The sequence below is a fragment of the Alexandromys fortis genome, unplaced genomic scaffold, assembly GCF_014885135.2.
Source record: "Alexandromys fortis isolate MF-2015 unplaced genomic scaffold, M_Fortis_MF-2015_v1.1 scaffold_1, whole genome shotgun sequence".
Taxonomy (NCBI): Eukaryota; Metazoa; Chordata; class Mammalia; order Rodentia; family Cricetidae; genus Alexandromys; species Alexandromys fortis.
The window spans coordinates 13,906,119-13,930,093 of NW_026067927.1; the positions used below are offsets into that span (position 1 = coordinate 13,906,119).

Consider the following 23,975-nt stretch of genomic DNA (forward strand, 5'->3'; position numbering starts at 1 on the left):
GTTACAGATGGTGTGAGCTGTCTGACATGGGTATTAAGACCTGAACACAATTATCTGGAGGAGTAGTAAGCACTGAGTACTACACTCAGGTAGTCTTGGCAGAAAGTACCTTTAATCAGAGACATCTCACTAATACCCCTCCCCATTCAACATTTTCTTTTAGCATCTTGCACAAATTTTAATATATTTTAAAAATGTTTTCAGTCCTTCCAAATGTTGGCTAAGTACTAACATGCATTTGTAACCAGAACCTGGTTCCTCCAATCTAAGTTTTCCAGTGTTAGATAATGGCAACTCCATTTTGCTAGTGGTTTAGGCAGAAAGCCTTGGGTTACCCTTAACATCTTTTCCCCATACGCAGAACAAATTCTGATGGCTTATATTAAAAGATGTCCTTAACTTGACCATTTCTATTACACCTCTATTGCTTTCTCTTTAGATAAAGCCACCGTGTTTCACTTTCACGTTCTTCTTAGCCAATTCTATCATATGCCAGCAGCTGAGACCAACTGCAGATACCTTGTGATTTATTTAGCCTAATCTTTTGGAATTGTGTAATAAAGTATCAATTTTCTATCATCTATGTTATTTTTTAAATAACAAATTTAACAAAAAAACTACATTTAACTGGAGATCACACTTAGGCTGAGCATAATGACACACAGAACTAGATTCTGGCACCTGGAAGGCTGAAGCAGGAAGAACAAGTGTGAGGTCAATCACCTGAGCAAAAGCGATCTTATTTCAGTTATTAGAGAAAGAACATTCCAGATCTCCCAAATAATGGCTCATGTCTCATTTATATTGTAAGGTCAAATTTTATTCTTTTCAGTGCGAGGCATCAAAGTCAAGGCCCTGGGCATATTAAGAATACAGTCTACAAATGAGCCACAATCAGCCATGAGGTAGGTTTATAACCAGCCCAAAGGTCTAGCGCTGTGTTATCAATGGAGAACATTCTGTTATCTGTACAACTGCTGGTGTAAGGGCACCCGAGAAGCCAGGCAGGAAGATCTTACAAGTCTGGGCTACTCAGCAAGTTCCAGGCCAGCCAGGAGACACAGTGCCCAAAAAAACAAAATCAAAAAAGAAAATCAACCCAAAAGTCAAATAATCACAACAAAAAGACAGTTTGCTTTATTTGTCTCTAAACAAAATAAAATTCAGCGGCACTCCTTCTCCAGCAGATGGATTTAAGCCATTTTGCGGCAGACTTCTCACAACTCAGTTTAGCATACCCTTTTCGGTTAGAATACTCAAGGTAATGAAGCAGGAAGAACAAGTGTGAGGTCAATCACCTGAGAAAAAGCGATCTTATGCTGTACAACCAGCTGAGATTAAAAAGCTATGGATGCCCATGCACCAGAAATGCAATTTATGCTCCACAATCAATGCTAAGTGTGCTGTAAAGACAAGACAAGTCACTTCTGCAGAAGCAGACACTGATATAGGAATCTGGTTTCAGTCAATGAAGGTCAGAAAGGGGCTGAGCAATGAAGAAACCCTAAGGAAAAATCAATCGAATTATATATTTATAAATCACTAACCTACCAATACAGTACTTTTGTGAACAGTCTAGTCTTTCGATTTGATAAGCTTTTTTCTTTTTCTTTGGAGACAGGGTTTCTCTATATAGCCCTGGCTGTCCTGGAACTCAGGGATCCGCCTGCCTCTGCCTCCCGAGTGCTGGGATTAAATGAGTGCAGGGGTTAAATACTACCACATGGCTTATTTTCAAATTTTATTAACGACAATTATTTCAAATGGATGACAGTCACCAACAACTGGACTTAATGTACTGATCCAGGCTCTGTTGGAACAGCTGAAAGACACCTGTCTAAAGCATCGTGTTTTGATAGAAAGCATGGAGAACAAGAGTAAAGAAAAGTAACTTGTTTTGCTTGTGCTGTGAGTTTCTATTTACCTGTGAGAAAGGGACTAAGGAAGATGTGATAAGGTCCTGTGCAGGAGGGAAGGGTAGGACTCCAAACAAGGAGCTGAAACAGAGAACAGCGAGAGCTCTGGGAGATGGAAGGAGGATGAATAGGCTGTCTGACAGAGACACACAGAAACAGACTTAGCTCCTGTGACTAGCTTCTACACATAGGACTTTCTTTGAGAAGTCTGTCTCTCCGTCCCTCCGTCGTCCCACCCCCCTCTCTAACAGGGTCTCACTATGTAGATTTGGCTGGCCCCAAACTCATAGAGAACTCACCTGCCTCTCAAGTGAATCTTGGCCGTTTCTAATGTAGGTTGGCTGTTTTAGAGGAAACTCTTCTATGGGTAGTAAACTATACTAGACAATAGCAAAGAAATCCTTGCTGAACTCACCCTAAGCATCAAGTCCACAGTTTGTTTTTAAATTAATCTAGACATTTTGTTACAGCCTTCTTACTCCCATTCCTCCTAGAACTTTTTTAGTACAACACTGACGTGGGAGTGTTATATATCAATCTGTTGATTTCATTGGTTAAGCAATAAAGAAACTGCTTGGCCCTGATAGGTTAAAACATAGGTGGGAGGAGTAAACAGAACAGAATGCTGGGAGAAAGAGGAAGTGAGCTCAGACTTGACAGCTCTGCTTTCTGGAGCAGAGACGCCAGGCTGCTCTCTCCCAGGCAGCTCCGACCCAGGATGGACGGAGGCTAGAATCTTCCCAGTAAGCGCACCTAGCGGTGCTACACAGATGATAAGAAATGGGCTAAATTAATATGTGAAAATTAGCCTATAAGAGGCTAGATAGAAATGGGCCAAGCAGTGTTTAAATGAATACAGTTTGTGTGTTGTTATTTCGGGGCATAAGCTAGCCAGGTGGCCGGGGTGCTGGGGACGCAGCCCCACAGCTCATATTACAACACAACACCATTCAGAAATATAGCAAATCTAGTTTCTAGGAGGTCACTGCAAGATGAAAGTAAAAGGGCAACGAAATAGTCACTACTTAGGACGTGGAGAAATAGCCAAGAGCAGGGATTAGTTAAATAAACCAGAGGATCTGCTTGACTACTATTTTTTTATTAACCAGTAAACAAAGGTGGAAAACTCTTCATAGAAAATGTTTTAAACATTGAAAATTCAGCTGCAATTGACTGAGTATGTTCTCTATATAAATAATATGTCTCATACTCACTTTATATTTGATACTTGGCTAAAACTATATAAGAGATTTGGCTTAACTTTTATTATACTGATGATAAACCTGAAACCAAGGATTAGTGATTGCTAGACACTCATAGGGCAAGTAAGTCTAAGAAAAAATTAAATTACAGTATCTCCAGCCACAGCTAGTTCTTCCTGTTGTTAAGGTTCACAGCTACAAAGCAGAAATTTTAAGTCCTAACTTGATACATTTCCCCCTAACTCATTAAAAAGGCAAAAACTAGCCGGGCAGTGGTGGTGCATTCATCCCTGCACTCAAGAGGCAGAGGTGGGTGGATCTCTGGGAGTTCAAGGCCAGCCTGGTCTACAACAGCTAGTTTCAGGACAGCTAGGGCCATTATACAGAGAAACCGTCTCAAAAAAAAAAAAAAAAAAAAAAAAAAAAAAAAAAAAAAAAAAAAAAAAAAAAAAAAAAAAAAAGAAAGAAAGAAAAAAACAGAAAAAAAAGAACCCACATAAAGCTTTTGTTTGTTTTATTTCCAAATGGTTTGCAATCAAAATTTTCCTGGTTTGCTAAGAATTAAACTTTAAAAGTTAGAATATCCAGTAATTGTTAATTCATTCCATGACATTAAAATAACTTTTGTTAATAACTTATAATCTAACCAGATGAAAGCATTTTCTAGTCAATGCTGGAGAAAAATCTGTTGTAGTTCCTTGTAGCCGAATTATGTGCTAACAGTGTTCTATTAGCTTAGGTCAAGAGGACAATCAAACTAAAGGTAGTCTCTAGCAAAAGACAATATATCAACTGCTACTAGACAAAGGAGGTATTTTTCCAATTCATCTATAACCAAAAACACTTCCCAGGCACTGTACAAGCCTGGGAAACTGCTACTTCTGTAGTCAGCAGAACCAGGCAAAGTTCTACTTTTTTGGCTGTTTGGGAAAGGACAATCACCACCACACTAAAAAGCCAAAATCTGAAACACTTTGGCAACATATCTTTGGTGTTTCAGTTTAAAATTAGAGTGAGCCCACTTAACTGGCATTCCAGACACATTGTGAGCCAAATACTAGATTCCATGAGCCTCCATTCAAAGCACCAGATATTAAGAATCAAGCAGAACAAGCAACTTAAACTGTCAGTGAAACAGCAACTAGAGACAGAACTACCATTTAAGCCAGATGCAACGGTTTTTAAACTGTAGTTGGTCTGAATGAGAATGGGTCCCACAGGGTATTGTCTGAATTCTTGGTCTCCAGTTGATAAATGGGATGATAGGAGGTGTGCCCTTGGTGGAGGAAGTATGTCACTGGGGATACAGGCTTTAAGGTTTCCAAAGATTCCTGCCATTTTGAGTAGGCTCTCTGCTTCCTACTTTCTAACCAAGAGGTGAGCTCTCAGCTGTTCCTACAGCTATGCCTTTGTTCTACCACGGGCTCTAACCCTTTGAAACCATAAGGCCAACTAAGTTCCTTCTTTTGAATTGCTTGATCATGCGTGTCACAACTATAGAAGAGTATGCTCATTCTACACTCCAAAGGTCCTCAAGAAATCCACATCTTCTTAGCTCCCTGAAAACACTCTAGGAGCCCCAGAGGAAGACCAATAATCTCTACTCTTGCTTTGACTGGAGCAACCTTTTCTCTATTTTAGATATTGGAACATAATCCAAAATTTCAAATGAAAAACATTTTTGCTGTTTTAAGAGTAGCCTGTTTACCACAAGGTGTGGTGGCATATGTCTATAATGCCAGTTGGCATTTGGGAGGCTAAGGCAGGAGGATCAAATGTCTGAGACCAACTTGGGCAACATAGTGTTACTCCCAACTCAGTAAAACAAAACAAAGAAAGTCTATATGCCAGTAATACAGACAACAAATTAAAGAATCTTCAGTTTTTATTATTCTGTTTTAAAAGAGCAACTTCTATTTTTTTAAAAAAGATATATTTTATGTTTTGTCTGTGTGTCTGTACACACACATGCATATTGGTTTCTCTGGAGGCCAGAAGGTAGTGCCAAATACCCTGCAGTTGAAGTTACAGATGGCCATGAGCCCTCTGACCCCCACAATGAAACTCCAGTCCTCCGCAAGAGCAGTAAACATTGTTAACTGCTGCATCTCCCCAGGCTCCTAAAATCAAATTTTCTTTCTTTCCTAAATAAGGAACAGACACTTGGGATACCGGACTCATAAAGTACTAAGGATATATAGTCAAAATTAAGCTCTCCATTTAGAAAAAAATTTTATTTTAAATTATGCATATCAGACTGGAGAGATGGTTCAGCAGTTAAGAGCACTGGCTGTTCTTCTAGAGGTCCTGAGTTCAATTCCTAGCAACCACATGGTGGCTCACAACCATCTGTAATGAGATCTGGTGCCCTCTTCTGGCCTGCAGGCACACACACAAACAGAATATTATATACATTATATATGTGTGTGTGTGTCTTTGAGTGAGTTTGTGGACATTAGTGCAGGTTCCCAGAAGGTCAGAAGCATCAGATACCAATGGCTCTGGAGTTAAGAGGCAGTTGATATGAGCAGCTAACATGGGTCCTGAGAATCAAACTCAAAGAATAGTTAGCATTCTTAACTGCTGAGCCATCTCCTTCCAGCTCCCTATGACTTATTTATAGGTATGCGCATGTATGTGCAGGTATCCATGGAAGCCAGTAGAACATGTCAGATACCCAGGTGCTGGAAGTTGTTGGGAACTGAATTTGAGTCCTCTGGAAGAGCAATCTGTGCTTTAAATCCCAAACCATCTCTCCAGTCCCAATAGCCATCCATTTTGCCACCTATCCCCCCCCCCCCCCCCCCCCCCCCCCCCCCCCCCCCCCCAAACCCCCCCCTTTTTCCCCCCCCCCCCCCCCCCCCCCCCCCGTATAGTTTCCAGTTTCAGTTTCTTATGTCACCTACTCTGCATGTTCAAACAAACATATTCATCTTAAAAATACTTATAGGGTATTATACATAATATTCTATACTATTAGTATCTCATTTTATTTTAAGATTATTTAATAATATATGGTTAAGGCTTCTAAAATATTTTTTGCCAGTTCATTTTTAATTTGCCAAGTCAATTAAAAGGAAGACAAAATACTGTACTAGTGGAAGCTTTGTCCTAAAAAGACAGAAAAAAGTCAGGCAGTGGTGGTGCACACCTTTGATCCCAGCACTCGGGAGGCAGAGTACTGTTTGTGAGTTTGAGGCCAGTCTGGTCTACATATAGTGAATTTCAGGACAGTCAGGGCTACACAGAGAAATCCTGTCTCAAAAAACGAAACAAGCCAGGCAGTGATGGCACACGACTTTAATTCCAGCACTTGGGAGGCAGAGGCAGGCGGATCTCTTGTGAGTTCGAGGCCAGCCTGGTCTACAAGAGCTAGTTAGTTCCAGGACAGGCTCCAAAGCAACACAGAGAAACCCTGCCTTGGGGTGGAGAGAAACAAAACAAAAAAGAAAACAAACCAAAAACAAAACAAAACAAAAAAACCCAAACGAACATTAAAGGTGGAAAAAAATCCCCACAAAACAACAACACAAAGAAATATTAAATCCTACTCTGAATGATGTACAGAAAACAACAGTTTACAGGTGTCAAACTAGATGCATGTACGAGGATTTCAGATTAAGACATCAGTGAAAACTGAAAAGCCTTAAGCCAACCACTTGAAGTTCCATTTTCCACCAACAGAATGTTAACTTTACCTACGTATTAATGTTCATGAGCAGTGTCAGTACAACTTTAGTATGGCAAGGCTAGAGATTTCAGGTTATTCAAACAGTGGTGGACACCCCTAAGCTTCAGTGCTGCCAAATACTTCAGGCTTTCCAAAGATCATTACTCAGTGCCACCCACGAGTTACCACTGCTCCCTGGCCCTCATTTCCAGTCGGCAGCAGGACCACCCACTAGAACCAATATTATTCTTCTCTGCCTCAGCCTTTTCTATTTCAGGGAAAATGATTTCTAATGTCCCCTGGCAGATTTTATTTTTCAGCTTCATCATCTTTATTTCCTATTGCTATATTGCACAGATGCCCTGGTTAGAAGACTATGGCTTAATTCCTTGCCTTTTCTTCTAGAAGTAAATTATTTGAAAGACAGTATGCCATTTTTCTAGGAGTTTTATTTTTACAAACTGTTATAAGAATGAATTAGATGATATTTAAATCCCAAAGATATGTGATTGTGTCTGTCCCTGTGTGTGTTTTGAGAAGGGTCTCACTAGGTAGTCCTGGATGACCCGGAACTTGCTATGTGGAGTAAGTTGGCCTCAAACTGCAGATATCCATCTATCTGCCTCTCTACCTCCAAAGCAGGCAACCACACCCAGCCCCAAAGATGCTTAAATTATAGGGAGGAAATGTTTTCTTTCAGTTTTTTTCCCCCTCGAGACAAGGTTTCTCTGTGTAATAGTCCTGGCTGTCCCGGAATTCACTTTTATAGACCAGGCTGGCCTTGAACTCATGGAGATCTGCTAGCCTCTGCATCCAAGTGCTGGGATCAAAGGCGTGCACCACCATGGCCTGGCTTCACTGCTGTTGTTGGGGCTTTTTGTTTTTGTTTTTGTTTTTTTTTTTTTGATTTTTCAAGACAGGGTTTCTTTGTTTAACAGTCCTAGGTGTCCTGGAACTCAATTTGTAGACCAGGCTATCCTCGAACGCACGCACAGAAATCTGCTTGCCTCTATCTCCCAAGTGCCGGGATTTAAGGTGAACGCCACCACTGCTCAGCCACTGTTGTTGTTTTAAAAGAGGTAAACAGTCAAGAAAGCAAGTTATTAGGAAGTACTCACTAGTAAAACAGGAATGGCAAAACACACACAAAGCACCATAAGACACACAGACCATAACCCCCTCAGTTGCCAGTGCATACTCTGGCGACAGATTCCAGCCCACTGTTTTTAGATGACTGCCTTCTAAAAGAACTAATATTTCAAATTATTGCTATAAAGGACTAGAGCAGTGGTTCTCAACCTTCGTAATGCAATGGCCCTTTAATACAGTTCCTCATAAAATTCTTTTCACTGCTATTTCATAACTGTAATTTTGCTATTGTTATGAATCAAGATGTAAATATCTGATATGTAGGCTATGGTGTGCTACCCCTATGAAAGGTCATTTCTCAAGGGGTCGAGGCCCACAGGTTGGAAACCACTGGACTAGTGGATCTTAAATCATTGATGACAATTCAGCTGTTTTCCCTGTCTGCTAGGTCGTAATGCTTTAGTGTCTAATACACTTTAGAGAACTAAAAGGATGCTCCATCAGCCAGAGAATTCAATTAACTGGAGCCAGCACCGGCAGAGCTTTTAGCACTAAGGAAGCACTTTAGCGCTATTATTCTTTCAGAACACACGGGCTGAGCACCACATTAGTGTTTTCTAAATGGTTCTCATTGAATTGTGACAATTTCTGTGATAAAACTGAAGCTTAAGAGAGACTGGCAAGTGACTGAGCAGGAATGTGAACTGGGTCTAACTACAGAGCTCAGGCTTTCAACTGCTGACTCAATAATGGGATATTCTATCTGAATGACAAATTACTTGGTACCTCTGCCAACAGGTTTTACTTTTGTGCACAAACATAAAAACACCAAAATATTTAAAAGATAATTTGTGTTAGGTACAGTGGCACATATTTAGTCCCAGCACTCAGACAGTCTCTGGCAAGGGGGTCTAGGTCAGCCAGGGCTACACAGTGAGACATGTCATAAATAAACACTTTATACAATAATTGAACCCAAGAAGTATATGAAAGCTTCCTAAGTAACTGTGCCATTAATTCTCAGTTGTTTCTTCAACCATATTCATTTACTGCAGAAAGATTGACCACTCTCTGTCCTGGCAAATTCATTCCTTTGTAAAGTCTTCCTGTCAGGAAAGCCTTCCCCAATCTGACTACCTGGCAAACACATTCTCCTTTTGAATCTCTCCAAGCGTATTCTGTGAAGTTCCCAAGCAGAGACTGACTTACTACTCTCTCTCCTATACTGCCACCACTTTCCTTTGAAATGCTTTTATGTAAAGTAAGACACTGCAATTACTGGCTTTTATATTCATTTTCTACCAAGACTTAAAGATGTGCAAAGGTATGTGTCTACTGAAAAGTCCAGCACAACGTAGGCTACTATTTAACCAATTAACATAAACCAACATATTTAAGTATCTTTATTAAAAATCTTTGCAGAAGCCAGGAGTGGTGACACATGCTTTTAATCCTAGTGCCCTAGAGACAGAGGCAGACAGATCTCTGTGAATTTGAAGTTAGCCTGGTTTACACAGTGAGTTCCAAGACAGCCAGAACTACATAGAGAGTCTTTGCTGAAAACAAAACAAAACAAAAACAAAATACCTTAGCTCTCAAGCGGGTAGGACAGAACTGTTTGGAAGATGTTTATTTACCAAGTAAATATAAAACATAAACATGTGGTAGACAACTCAGGGGACACAAAGGCTTCATTTTATAAAATCTCACCGAAGGGAAGGACAGATATAGATTTATAGTTGTTTCAACATATGGTTCAATAAATACTTTAACAGAAATAAGAAGAGGTGGGTGGGAGGGGCAACACATGCTTCTACTCCTAGCACTTGGGAGCTGGAATCAGAAGGATCAATAATTCGACTTTGATTCTGTTTATACAGTGAGTTCATCTAGCTCAGCTGGCTTGTGCTAGATGAGACCCTGTGTAAAAACAAACAAACTAAAATCCAAAGCACACATACCACAGAAAGGGAAAATAAGGTAAGAGGGACAAGAGGAAGGAGGATGACAAGTGGTGCCCATCAGGAGGGAGGCAGAAAGTGAAAATAAGGGGGAAAGAAATTACGTGTGGTGGAAACTACAAAGCAGAAGCTGATTAGGTATGCTTGACAAGGGTCTAACACAACAAGCTGTCCCTTGATGAAGGGGTAAAAAGCACATTTCACAGAGTACGACAAGCAAAATGGTAAGAAATGTAAAATATCAGGAATTGTACTCTGGGTGGTGGTGGTGGTGCTGTACACCTTTAATCCAAGCACTCAGGAGGTAGAGGCAGGCAGATACCTCAGTTCCAGGACAGTCTGGTTTACAGAGTAAGTTCCAGAACAATCAGGGCTACACAAAACAACCACATCTTAAAAAAAAAACAACAACAACAAAACAATTGTAAAAGCTCCAAATACACGCTCGCACATAAAATATCCCCAGGTATTTGTGTCTGTCTGTCTGTCTGTCTCTATCCCTCGATACTATCCTGGCTAAATTTCAAGGGATAGACTCATAGACTCAGTCCTCTAGGTAAACTAACTCAACAAAGGAATTATCAATCATTAAAAGACATTGAATCTTACTTAACTCCACAAAGTAACCACTGAATAGGCTTGATATTAATTTTAGAATTATTCTAAAACAGATACAACATGGTAACACAGAAAAGGAATGATAGCAGTTGATATTAACTTAGTGACATACACTCTAACGGTGATTTCACATGTAATTAGTCCACTTAACCATCACCACGACTCTTAGATATCTGAGATACTGTATTATTAAACACCCTTTATACATGAAGAAACTCATCCTAGAAAGGTGAAGTACACTATCGCAGGTAGCAAAGTTAGTGACAGAGTCAGAACTCTCCTTTTTGCTCCAGAGCCTGGGTTTGTAAGTACTGTTTTTTGTGGATACACACGCACTACTCCCTCCCTGTGTCATACTCTAAATCACAGTATATAAAGTAGTTTCTGTGCTTGAAATTTTTTCTATATTACTCAACATTGAGTTAAAAACAAAACAAAACAAAAAATTCAACTGGGTGGTGGCTCACATTTTTAATCCCAGCACTCTGGAGACAGAGGCAGGCAGATTTCTGTGAGTTCGAGGCCAGCTTAGTCTATAAGAGCTAGTTCCAGGACAGACTCCAAAGCTACAGAGAAGCCCTGCCTTGAAAAACTAAAAAAACAAAAACATTAAAAAAATTAAATTGCAGTCAGGTGGTGGTGATGCATGCATTTAATCCCAGCACTCCGCAGGCAGAGGCAGGAGCTTCTAGTCTACAGAGCTAGGGATATACAGTGAGACTTTCATTTCAAAAAAGCAGAAACAAAATTAAATTGTGTTAAAATACATATAGCATCTTAACCATTTTCATGAACATCTATACTGATGTGCAACAAATGTCTAGAACTTTTTATCTTGCAAAACTTAAACTCTATACCCATTAAAAGAGTCACTACCATTTTACTTTACACCTACAAATCTGACTACCTTAAGTAATAAAAATGACTTTTAAAAATGCATTATTTTATGCACATGGGTGTTTTGCACACATCTATGTGTACCACTTTGGTGTCTGATGCTCTTGGTTACAGATGGCTGTGAGCTGTCATGTCACAGGACTCCTGGATTGAACCGAGGTCTTCTAGAAGAGTAAACAGTGCTCTAGCCCTCTTCCCTTTCTCGTTTGAGACTGCTATACAGCCCTAGCCGGCCTGGAACTGTGGCCATTCTCCTGTTCAGCATCTTGAACTCTGAAACTATAGTTGAGCTATACCATGCTCAGCATCATAATCTCAGCTTCATAATATGGATTTTCAATGCCCTCAAATTACTCCAGTAGACGTAATTCTATTTTCAATACTTTGTGTATGCGTGTGCATGCACTCAATACTGTGCACATCTGTTATCAGTTATCTTTCTTGGTCACTTTTCATCTTATTGCTGAAGCTGGGTCTACTACTAACCTGTAGTTCACTAATTTGGTTATTCTAAATAGCCAGCTTGCCCCAAATTCCATCTGTCTTTCAGTTGCTAGGGTTACAGAAAGGCCATCAAGTCCCCTTAGACTTTTAGGTGGTTGGCTGCTGGTAACCCAAATTTGCTTTAGTCTCTCTCACTTTAAACTATTATTAAACTATTTGTTAAATATATCCAAAACAGGGTTTCTCTGTGTAACGGCTTTGGCTGTCTTGAAACTTGCTTTGTACACCAGGCTGGTCTTGAACTCAAGAGATTCTCATGCCTCTGCTTCTCAAGTGCTGGGATTAAAGGTGTGTGCCACTACATCCAGCTATTTTTATATTTTTAAATTTATGTGTGTGTGCCTGATTGTATGCCTGTGCACCACACGTGTACAGAAATCCACAGAGGTAAGAGAGTTTTGGACCTCGTAGGCAGTTGTGAACTGCCATGTGGGTTCTGAGAATTGAACTCAGGTCCTATGCAAGAGCAGCCAGTCTTCTTAAAGGCAGAGCCACCTCTCTCACCCTCTAACCCCTTAAAGCCAGTCAAATTCTGCAGTGCAGGTTCAGGACAACTTTAGTGACATGACCCATTACCATTGGTCAGCTTTCCTTGCTTTTTAAAAGTTTTCATTTCTTGGGCGGGGGAGCTTGACCTCTAGCTCTGGGAAGAGTGGGAGGTGGGGAGGGAGGCAGGCAGAAGGAGACAGAGATTTTGTATTTCCTAAGAGTGTATCTGTTAAATATTAACATTTCTAACTGAAGTCTAGTTAAATCAGGAAAGAATTTTATATAGGTAGATTAAACTCATAGATACTAACACTATACCGAAACAGAAGGAAGGAGTTACTATAAAAACTGAGGTAATGGTTACTTTTGAGGACAGTGAGGTTATAACCAGACATCACACACAGGAGATTGTTGTGACATACAAGTTTTACTTTTAAAATAGTTAGAGCCGGGTGCTGGTGGCACAAGCCTTTAATCCCAGCACTCGGGAGGCAGAAGCAGGTGGATCTCTGTGAGTTTGAGGCCAACCTGGTCTACAAGAGCTAGTTCTAGGACAGGCTCCAAAAGCTTCTGATTAGTGCTTTGCCTACATGTATGTTTGTATGTATGTGTGTGTGTCTGAGATTAGAAAAGAGCACTGGATCCTCTGGAACTGGAGTTACAGACAGTCATGAGCTGCCACATGGGTACTGGGAACCAAACCAGGATACTCTTCAAGAGCAGCAAGTGCTCTTAACTTCCGAGCTACTTCTCCAGTCCCTAAGTGTGTGTGTGTGTGTATTCTGTTAACTCCATTCTTAAAGTATTTTGAAAATATTAAGCTGCCTCTAAAGGGTCACACAAACGACAAAGTCTATTCTATTTCAAAATGATGGACTGGGAATGTGGATCACATGATAAAGCATCTTGCCCAGCTCTCCTCAGGTCCAGGGTGAAACGCCCAGCACCATGACAAAATAGACAAAAAAAACCTATCTTGGTAATTTTCAAAACAAAGAAAAATAGTATAGAAAAGCAGAAACTAGTATTAAGCTCCAAGAGGTTTTAGTAATGTTTTAAATTACGTGTTGATAACAAACTACTATCAACAAGAGGCACCTTTACAAAGAAGTGTGTGACGCACACAACTGTGATCGCAGTGCTTAGAAACTGTAGGCAGCAACAGACTGAACAAAGGTACTTAAATCAATGAATGAAAAGAAAATACACCTTGTTATTTTTGTGAAGATCAATAAGAAATCAATACACAACCTTAAGATTAGAATAATTACATTTTTACAGCAATTGCACATAATAAATTCAAGCAAGAATATAATTTTTAAAAATAAAAGACAAAATTAAACCATTAAAAAAACATTATGCATAAATATCACAAATATAGCCTGAGAGTTTGGGGAAAGTACTAACCAGTTACTGCCAGCAGCTGTGAAACTCTCACCTCCATTTCCTCCCGGTGAGACCTGTCTCTATCCTCAAATTCACGAGTTCTTCTTCGAGCCTCTTCGAAGGCCTGTTGTGCTAATGCATCTTCCTGCTGTCAGGGTACATGAAATAATTATTTTAATTTTTATTTATGTAAAAAAAAATAAAATTTATGGATTTTTTTGTCTTTTTTTTTTAAATATTTATTTGTTATGTATACAATATTCTGTCTGTGTGTATGTCTGCAGGCCAGAAGAGGGCACCAGACCTCATTACAGATGGTTGTGAGCCACCATGTGGTTGCCGGGAATTGAACTCAGGACCTTTGGAAGAGCAGGCAATGCTCTTAACCACTGAGCCATCTCTCCAGCCCCTATGGATTTTTTTTTTTTTTAAAGGAAACCAACTGAAGAGTAATTCTCAAAATACTAACCCCCATCCTAATTTCAGAGGTACTTTTACTTTATTTTGTAGTCAGGATCTCATTATACCCTTGGCTGTTCTGAAACATAATCTTTCTGCTTTAGCCTCTCCAGTGCTGAAATTATGGACATTTGCCACCATATTCAAGGAATCTGAACCATCTTTGACCTGTAACCCTTTTTCTTACCTCCACAGACGGAATTGGCATTTGCTTCTTAGTGGACCCTTTAGTCTTCCCTTCATTTCTATAAACGTTTTCCTAATTTAGAACTCGAAGAGTTTTGTCTAGGTAGGCCTCCCAAAGACTACTCCTGTTCTATTCTGTATTGCACCCCTCTCCTCTCTCTCTGCCAGCCAAGTGTATCTAAAGCACAAGGTGATCACGACTCCTCACCTTAAAAGCTCCCTCACTGCCTACACTCTTCAGCAAAAAATGTTCAACTTTTGCCAGTCACATACCACTTAGTATATTATATTTTTGATGGTATATTGGCAGAATCTAAAAGATCCAGAGCAATACCAAAAAAAGCCATCAATATTCATTTTCTTAGAATCAGTACAAAGGTTGGTCATGTGACTTCTGCCAATGAGATAATAGCACAAGTCATCTAATGAAGTTTCCAAGAATTCTATATAAAAGAAATTTCACCATTCTTCCTTCCTGAGAACTGATACAACATCAGAGACCTCGCTATCTGGCAAATGGGAGGCTAGAGGAGCAGGTTTGCAGCGACAGGAAGGAAAGGATCTGGGCCTCTAAAATATAGTAATTGCTATTCCAGGCCCGAGTACGCTAAAGAGCTTTCTGTGTGCAATAAGTGGTTTGTCACTGTTAACAAGATTAATATTTATAATTTTCGGGGGCTGGAGAGATGGCTCAGCGGTTAAGAGCATTGCGTGCTCTTCCAAAGGACCCGAGTTCGATTCCCAGCAACCACATGGTGGCTCACAACCATCTGTAATGAGGTCTAGTGTCCTCTTCTATCAGGCATATATGCAAACAGAATATGTATCCATAATAAATAAATAAATATTAAAAAAAATATTTATAATTTTCAGTCAGGCCGCAGTGGCACACAACTTCAATCCCAGCACTCGGGAGGCAGAGGCAGGTGGATCTGTGAGTTCGAGACCACACTGGATTACATGGTGAGTTCCAGATAGCCAGAACTGTTACACCGAGAAATTCCGTCTCAAAAAACCAATCAATCAACCAACCAACCAAAGAACAACAAAAAAATAATTTTTATTTGCACTGTCTAATTCTTCTCTATTTTCCAAGGCCTGAAGCTCATTTGGACTTTGAGCAAGTAGTGCTGTATCACTGGCAAAACTCGTTATTGATTCGCACACCACCCATCTGCACGCCTCTCTCATCTTCCATGGCTGTTGCTATTGTTAATTCCAGGGATATATTAGAGAGTAGTAGAGAGAGGACACATCCCTGCAACACTCGCACCACTGTCTAAAACTGATCACTTAGTTCTCCACAAACTTCGACTGATGCAAAGGTATCTTTATAGGTATTTTCTAGTATTCTTATGATTTTCTCTGGGGACCTGTAGAACCTCATTGTTTCCCAAAGTCCTTTCCTCCAAATGCTATCGAATGCCTTCCTGAAGTTGATGTAACAGACATATAAGTCTTTTCCAAATTCTTTATATTTTTGTGCCAGTTGCCTCAAAGTGAAGACCTGATCAACTGTGTTCCAGTTAGCTCTGAATCTGCACTGGGTCTCTGCTAGGATTTCCTCTGCTCTGCCCTTGATCCTTTGGAGGATAATGGAGAAGATCTTGCTGCTATGACACAACAAATTAATGCCCCTATAATTTGAGCAGTCCAGCTTGTCCTTATCGCATATGGGAATTATGACTGAGTGCTTCCATTCTGTGAGAATCACTTCATGTTCCTATATCTCTCTGAAGAGCGAGGCCCCTGAGCCTACTGTGTATTATTGTACACTGCCTATCTACTATACTTTTCAGATTATTCTATAAAGCCTGAGGTACCTAGAAAAGAATGCTGTCCATTCCCAAGGTCATTCTATTACCAGTGAGGTATCAACTGGGACATACCCACTAATGACAAGGTATTCCTTCTGTTCTGTTCATTTATTTGCTCATTTTTTATTACATTTAGTGCATGTGCACACACTGCAGCTTAGATACAGAGGATAGAGAACAACCTGCAGGATTTGGTTCTCTCCTCCCACCACGTGTGGCTTGCAGATCTAACTCAGATCATCAGGCCTGGTGACAAATGCTTTTACCCTATGCCATCTCACTATCCCTTATTCACTTTTTCATTTATTTCACAAACATTTACTTAGCTTTTATTATGGGCAGGCCATTGTGCTTAGTACCATGAACATAAAATGAGGCAATACTGTTTTCCCCCATATAGCTGCTGGGGTTGGTGGCAAACAAACAAACAACCTAATTAACAAATCAACATAGTTATTAACTGTGATTATGTACAACAGAGGGAACTAGGAGGATAAAATGAGAGTGTATGAGCTGTGAGCTAATTCCCTCACAAAGTTGTTTATGAGATACTGTGTACTCTAGAAATGGGTATAAACTTTCCCCATGAAATGACTGAGAAGTATTACTAACTGCTGCAGAACAATGAGCTAGGAAAAACTTGAGAGTCCTCTATTTCCTAGCTCCAACTTCTGTCATGGTCTTTTCTGGTGAAAAGTGAGATGCGTGTGCAGTGAGCAGAACTCTCACTCTTAGCAAATGGTAAAATAGGAAAGCTGATAGGTATTACCAGTGTCATTCTGGTCCTTTAGCATTTCCCTTTTAAGGATACTACCTACTAATAAAATTACCTGCTCACCCATGAAAAGAGAGTAATGGTTAGGGACTGGTAACTTTATCGAGTCTCCTGGGCTGTGTGTCACACTAACTTAATAATCCACGGACTATGTGAAAACATGTATAAAGCAGCCACATGGGGCCAACATAACAAAGTTGGAGTGGGCCATCATGGCCTGTACCTGTAACCCACCATGTGGGAAGCTGAGGTTTGGAGTTAAGATACCAGCCTGAACAATATCAGGAGTCTTCAGAAACAACAAATCAGGGATAGAGAGATGACAGAGAGCACCGGCTGCTCTTCCAAAAGACCCAGGTTTGATTCCCAGAGTCCACACAGCAGCTCACAAACATCTGTAAACTGCAGTCCCAGGAATGTGATGCCCTCTTCTGGTCTCTGTGAGCACATGACATATAGTGCACAGATATACACACAGGCAAAATATCCCTACACATAAAACAACAAAACAACCCCCACACATACACACACAAAAGAGGCTAGAAAAAGGGCTCAGCAGGTAAAGTACTTGCTGTGTAAGCATGAGGACCCTGAGCCATATGTAGTTGGGCATACCATAGCACATCTGTAATTTTAGCTTCAGGGAGGTGGAGACAGGTCGATGCCTGAAGTTCATTGGCTAGCAAATCTATCCAAATTGGTGGATTTCAGGTTTTATGAGACAACATCCCAAAAAATAAGGTAGAGAACAATGGAGGAAAGTCTCTATTACTGACCTCTAGCCTCCACATTCAGACACATAATATGCAGCCACACCGATGTAACATAAACACGCATATATTTATGCACATGAAAAATAAAAACAGATTAAAAGAAGTCATGCCAACCAGATGGTGGCGGCACATGCCTTTAATTCCAACACTCAGGAGGCAGAATCAAGCAGACCTGAATTCAAGGCCAGTATGGCGCACAGTGTAAATTCCAGGATAGTCAGGGCTGTACAGAGAAACTGTCTCAAAAAACCAAAAGAGAGAGAGCATGACAGTGATTCTTCAGGCTAAATTTAAAGAAGGCTAAATTTTAAAAAAGAAAAGTCACATAGAATTTCTGGAATTTAAAATTACTGAGGTGGGTCTCTGAGTTTGAGGCCAGACTGGTCAACATAGGGAGTTCTAGCAAGGACTACAGAGAGACCCTTTCTCAAGAGGAAATGAGACAGAGACAGGGAATACATATGTATATGTGTCTGACTATGGTGTATGTATGTACATTCATGAAGGCCAGAAAAGAACAGAATGTTGGGTAGCTGATTCAACCACTCTTCATCTTGCTCCACCAAGACAAGATCTGTCACCAGCCTATATACTAGGATAGCAGCCACAAACCCTGGCAATCCTCCTGTCTCTAACATTCCTTTCTCCCAGTGCTGGGGTTACAGGACTACATGGGTCATGCTTGGCTTTTTATTTGGTTGCTGGAACACAAACAGGTATTCATGTGTCTCTCCAGTAGCAGGAAGTATATAAGACATAAGGAGCCAGTTGTGGAGATTCATAGCTATAATTCCAGCAAGTGTGGAGAGGTAGGTGGACCAGGAGTTTAAAACCAGCCTCTACATCATACTGAATTTGACATAAACATGAATGACCTTGAGATCCTTTTCAAAAAAAAAAGGAAAAGAAAAATTTGAAAACGAAGGCACAGTGATGCACACCTGTAATTCTAGTATTCAAGAGACAGAGGTAGGTAAAAGTAGGAGAATTATCATGTGGTATCAAGTCAGCCTGATCTATACACTGACTTACAGACCAGCCAGGGCTATACAGACACTACATTATCTCAAAATAAACAAAAGCAAAACCATACTCCTGTCTGACTAGTTTTGGGTCAACTTGACACAAGCTAGACTCATCAGAGAGGAGGAAATCTCTCCTTGGAATCAGGTTGTAGATAAGCATTCAGGGCATTTCTTAATTGATGATGATGGGTGGTACCCAGTTCATTGTGGGTGGTACCAAACAAACCCTTTCCCCCCAACTTTGGGTAGTGGTACTTCATTCACAGCAATGATAACCCTAACTAAGACACTACTACTCTTTAATTTTTAAAAAATTTTTATTATATTTTATTTGTTTTGTGGGTGTGTTTGTGTATATGGGCACACACCTATTATAGCCTGTGTATGGAGGTCAGGGGACAGCTTTTAGGAGTTGGTTCTCTCTACCACGTGGGTCCTAGAGACCAAACTCAGGTCCTCAGGCAAGGCAGCAAGTGCCCATTATCTGCTAAATCACCTCCAAAGCCCAAACACACTACTCTAAAGATAAGGTAAAATAGTTCCCCAAAGACACATTAGGAGCTAAATAAAAGGACTATCTCCAACAAAGCCTGAAATCACCCTACCTGGGCTCGCTCCTCATCAAACTCCAGGCAACCCATACCATCCAATCTGTGGAGATCAATCCAGCCCTTCCAGATAACACATACACCATTCAGAATCATGGGAGCCTTCAAGTACACCTAAAAAAAAACATAAAAAAAGACAGTTGAAAACCAACAAAAAGCCATCAGACCTAATGTATATGGATGTTTTGTCTACACGTACATCTACACACCAGAAGAGGGCATTAGATCCCATAGGACTATAGTTTCAGATGGTTGTGAGCTGCTACATGGATGCTGGAAATTGAGCTCAAGCCCTCTGGAAGAGCAACCACAGTGCTCTTAACAGCTAAGTTCTAGTCCCAGACATGCATTTTGTGTGAGTGTGTGTGTGTGTGTGTGTGTGTGTGTGTGTGTATGAGTGTTTTACCTGCATGTATGTCTGTGCACATTGTGTATACAGTGTCTATAGAGGCCAGAAAAAGGTGCTGGATCCATAGAACTGGAGTTACAGATGGTTGTGAGCCTCCCATGTTGATGAAAATCAAGCCTGGGTTCCCCGAAAGAATAGCCAGTCTTCTTAACTACTGAGCTATCTTTGCAGCCCCCAGATATGAAAAGGATTAAGCCTACTTGTCAATCTTGCAGCTTTCTTTCTGAGAATATATGATGATAAAATTAAGAATTACAGGAAAAGTACATATATTAAATTAAAGTCACCTCAGCGTGTCTCAAAATACCAAACCAAATCAAAAAAACAATACTCTGGGATGATGTAACACCTTAAGTCACTGAAAAATTTAAAATATGTAATATACTCTATGCATGAAGTTTAAAAAGGTATCAACAAATGCTACTTCAGATTTTCTAGATTCAAAACTATATATACATCTTATAAACCTTTAATACTATCAGAAAATCCCAACATCCCTACACGCTGAGGTGACTTGAACTTTTACAGATTTATATTTTCTTCTCTAAAAATAAGTCACCCAAAGTTTTCAAGTAAATAAGTAACACTAGAGCAAAAGTCACTTTAAGCAGAATTTTCAAACTGAGATTTCAGTCACATTAATTCTCACATTGGCTGACTTTTCTCAAGAATAAGGATGCACACAGAAAGAATGGTTACTAATATTACTCAAGATAAATATTATATTATGACACAGATATGAACCGAGAGAAATTTATCATAGTTCCTACAGTCTTCACCGCCCTAATGTCAAGCTGTCATGGATCTCAGAATGACTGTGAACTCAGAATCACTCTACTTCCACTTTAAATGCTGAGACTACAGTCAGTCACCTCACACACACCAGGCCTGGCTTCCCAGCACTCTAGAGGCAAACACAGGTAAATCTTTGCGAGTTCAAGGCCAGCATGGTCTAGAATTCCAGGACAGTCAGGGCTACACAGAAACCCTCTCTCGAAAACAGTAGCCCAGGCTGGCCTTGAATTGATCCTGGCTATTTTAAAAAACTGCTTTTCTTTATATCTTCTCTACCTCACTTAACACAGGCTTCTTAATGAAAATAAGCATAAATTTAAATAATTCACTGCCTTGAATAAGATATTTAAAATTCAGAGGAAGTGGAACTTCAGTGAATTTTCAAAACTCCAAATAACCAAACACATCTTCAAAAGTGAGTTTTTCACTTACATATACAAAACAAGTCATCACTGGATCAGTCTAGTGTTTTATGAACAAAACTGGCATTTTTATTACTTACAGGACATCAGAGTGGTAGGAAAGTTTCTCATTTTAAGAGAAAAGCTGGCACGCCTTTAATCCCAGCACTTAGTAGGCAGAGGTAGGCAGATATCTGGGAGTTCTAGGGCTAGCCTGATCTACAGAGTGAGTTCCAGGACAGTCAGTGCTACATAGAGAAACTCTGTAAAACAAAACAAAACAAAAACACCCAGACCAAAACAAAGAGAGAAAAGCTGAAATTATCCTTTCTTTTTCATTCAATTCAGCAGTCTTCTATGTTTTTCTCCTTATGCTAAGAACCTTTTTTAAAATAAATGTTTCAATAAACCCGAAGAATCAATTTCTACTTATAAAAAAAAAAGAAGGCTCTCCAAAAACATAAGGTTCTAGTTTTCCTCCTATTTGAGCAAGGGAAACAGTCTGCAGTTGTAGTTAAAACCGTTTAACCACATATTTCCTTTTGTTCTGATAAGTGCTCATTCCTTTCTACATTATAAATATATTTATTTAGTTATCCTTTTTTGAGAGAGTCTCATAAAGAGAGGCCCAGCCTGGCCTCTAACTTGATCTGAGGCTGAGAGTGACCTTGAACTCCAGATCCTGTGCTTCTGTCTTCCTGAGCTGGTGAACACACATACTCACCCCCAAGTCCAGCCACATTAACTCATCGGGTGTGCACCTTGAGTCCAGTGACTATGCTAACCTCCCACTCAGTACCCCAGAGAAACCTAACAACACTTGACTTACCACACCTCCAAAGAAGATTTCGCTCCTTACAGCACTTACAGAGAGCGTGACATTTCACTACCGAAACCTCCACTATGCTAAATTCTGATACCAATCATGGCTAAAAAGGTCAACGTCATGTTACTTTTTTTTTTTTCCGAGACAGGGTTTCTCCGTAGCTTTTGGTTCCTGTCCTGGAACTAGCTCTTGTAGACCAGGCTGGCCTCTAACTCACAGAGATTCGCCTGCCTCTGCCTCCCGAGTGCTGGGATTAAAGGAGTAGCCACCACCGCCCGGCTTTCCCGTTACTTTTAAACCAGATTTGTGTTCTTCATAAATGGTTTATATATTTTAGAACTTCAGATTCTACCATTTCTGAGCTTACTCATATTAACTAACATCCATAGTTAAAAATATTTCTCTTATGAAATTCGTTTTTTAAAGCCCATCTTTTACTTCTTTATAAATCTTTCATGAAAAGGAGACCACCACGGATCTGTTTTGGGAAATTCCTAAATGGCTTTAGAAAAATGGATACATTCATTATGAAGAATAATGTCTGGACTCCTAATTTAAAATAACATCTAGATGATCCTGGTGATTTATTTAATGATCACACTGAAATAAACAGTTTTATGCATAATCTTCAAAGTAAATGTTTGCTGCTTTTATATATTTATGAAAACCAGGCCTCAAAGTCTGAAGAAAATATACTGCTGTCTCTTAACAGCTGGTATTTTGTAATATTAATTCAATAATGTCATTTAAACACAAAGACATTTATTTCATTGAAAATGATGCCTTATTTCAAACTTTGAAAAGAAAGGTTTTATATGCCCCCAAATGAAGCTCAATTGTCCTGGGAAAAAATATGTTATAGAAATGGATTCTACAAAGCCTTAAAAACTAGTAAACATATACAGCCAATCACAGAAGAAACAAAGCAGATTATCTTTCCAAAAGCTAAATACTACAGAACAAGACTTCACAGATTTAAAAGTGACTATTAAAAAAAAAAAGGTAAAAGCTGGTTTATTAGAATTTAACTCAAGATCTAAACAGCAATATTTTTGATACCATATTGAATCCAAGTTATATAAATCATTTTATTTTTAACTTACGGCTTCAAATTCCCCATCATTCAAGCCACAAAGAAGTTCAATAAAAACATATTTGTATCATCCAACCATATTATTAATACAAGGGTATATTATTCGAACATAAAAAGAAATGAATGCTGGACATGATGGCACATGTCTCTAATTCCAGCACTTAGAAGGCTAAAGAGGAAGGACCACTGCAAACTCAAGGTAAGCCTGTACTACACAGGATGACCATCTCAAAACAAACAACCCCCCCACACAAAAAAAAAAAAATGAAAATCAAAGAATTGCCTCTATAACACAGATGAACCCTAAAGCTACTATACTAAGTGAAGTAAGTCAGGAAAAGGCCAAAATTTATCTATCTATCTATCTATCTATCTATCTATCTATCTATCTATCTATCTATCTATCTATCTATTTATTTTCGAGACAGGGTTTCTTTCTCTGTGGTTTTGGAGCCTATCCTGGCACTAGCTCTTGTAGACCAGGCTGGCCTCGAACTCACAGAGATCCTGCCTCTGCCTCTGCTGGGATTAAAGGCGTGCGCCACCATAACAATACTATGAGTTTAAATCTAGAGGAAGGGAAGAGAGATTCCTTGAGGAATAAACAGGAAATAAGGACTGATGAAGAACTTGGAGAAAGTCCAACTTTTCAATTTGGGCAGACGTAAATAATGCAGAGCAGACGATGAACAGCCATTACTAAACGAGAACATGTATTATAACCATAGGGCGAAGTTCTCCTTTGTTGACTACACCCACTTCTGCATGCCCAAGCTCAGAAAATCCATAAGGAGGTTTGAATTTAAATGTATATTTCAGTAAGACCAGAAATTGCAAAATTCCAAATAGTTTACTTTTGAATCCAGGTGCATTTTTCTAAAGAATATTACTTTCATTAGCTTTTCAAAGAGGCACGCAAAGCAAAAAAGAATTCAGTATGACGGTAAAAACTCTGCTAATCCTCCTTCATAGATGGACTCCAAGTACTCTATAGAATAACAGACCACCATGAGATGATAAGTACTCCTCCTTCCAGTAAATGAGGGGAGAGACACAGAGAGAGAGAGGGGGGAGGG

The 23,975-nt window shown here is 39.7% G+C and overlaps 1 protein-coding gene and 1 long non-coding RNA gene across 3 annotated transcripts in view; one reads left to right on the top strand and one right to left on the bottom strand.

Annotated features, from left to right (window-relative positions):
- Positions 1–23,975, bottom strand: part of Cbfb (core-binding factor subunit beta) — a 44,901-nt gene that overhangs the window by 2,900 nt on the left and 18,026 nt on the right. The window contains exons 4-5 of one of the 2 annotated variants that reach the window (XM_050143896.1): positions 19,373–19,489; positions 13,785–13,880 (exon numbers count right to left, since the gene is read on the bottom strand). In XM_050143896.1, coding sequence (XP_049999853.1) covers positions 13,785–13,880; positions 19,373–19,489 — 213 coding nt within the window. Of the gene's footprint in view, positions 1–13,753; positions 13,881–19,372; positions 19,490–23,975 lie in introns of both variants that reach the window. The other variant, XM_050143897.1, reaches the window with a different exon arrangement.
- LOC126502699 (uncharacterized) overlaps positions 1,739–23,975 on the top strand; it is a 39,544-nt gene continuing 17,307 nt past the window's right edge. Inside the window, exons 1-2 of the long non-coding RNA XR_007592017.1 lie at positions 1,739–2,659; positions 15,251–15,340. This is a non-coding gene — a long non-coding RNA (uncharacterized lncRNA). The remainder of the gene's footprint in view (positions 2,660–15,250; positions 15,341–23,975) is intronic.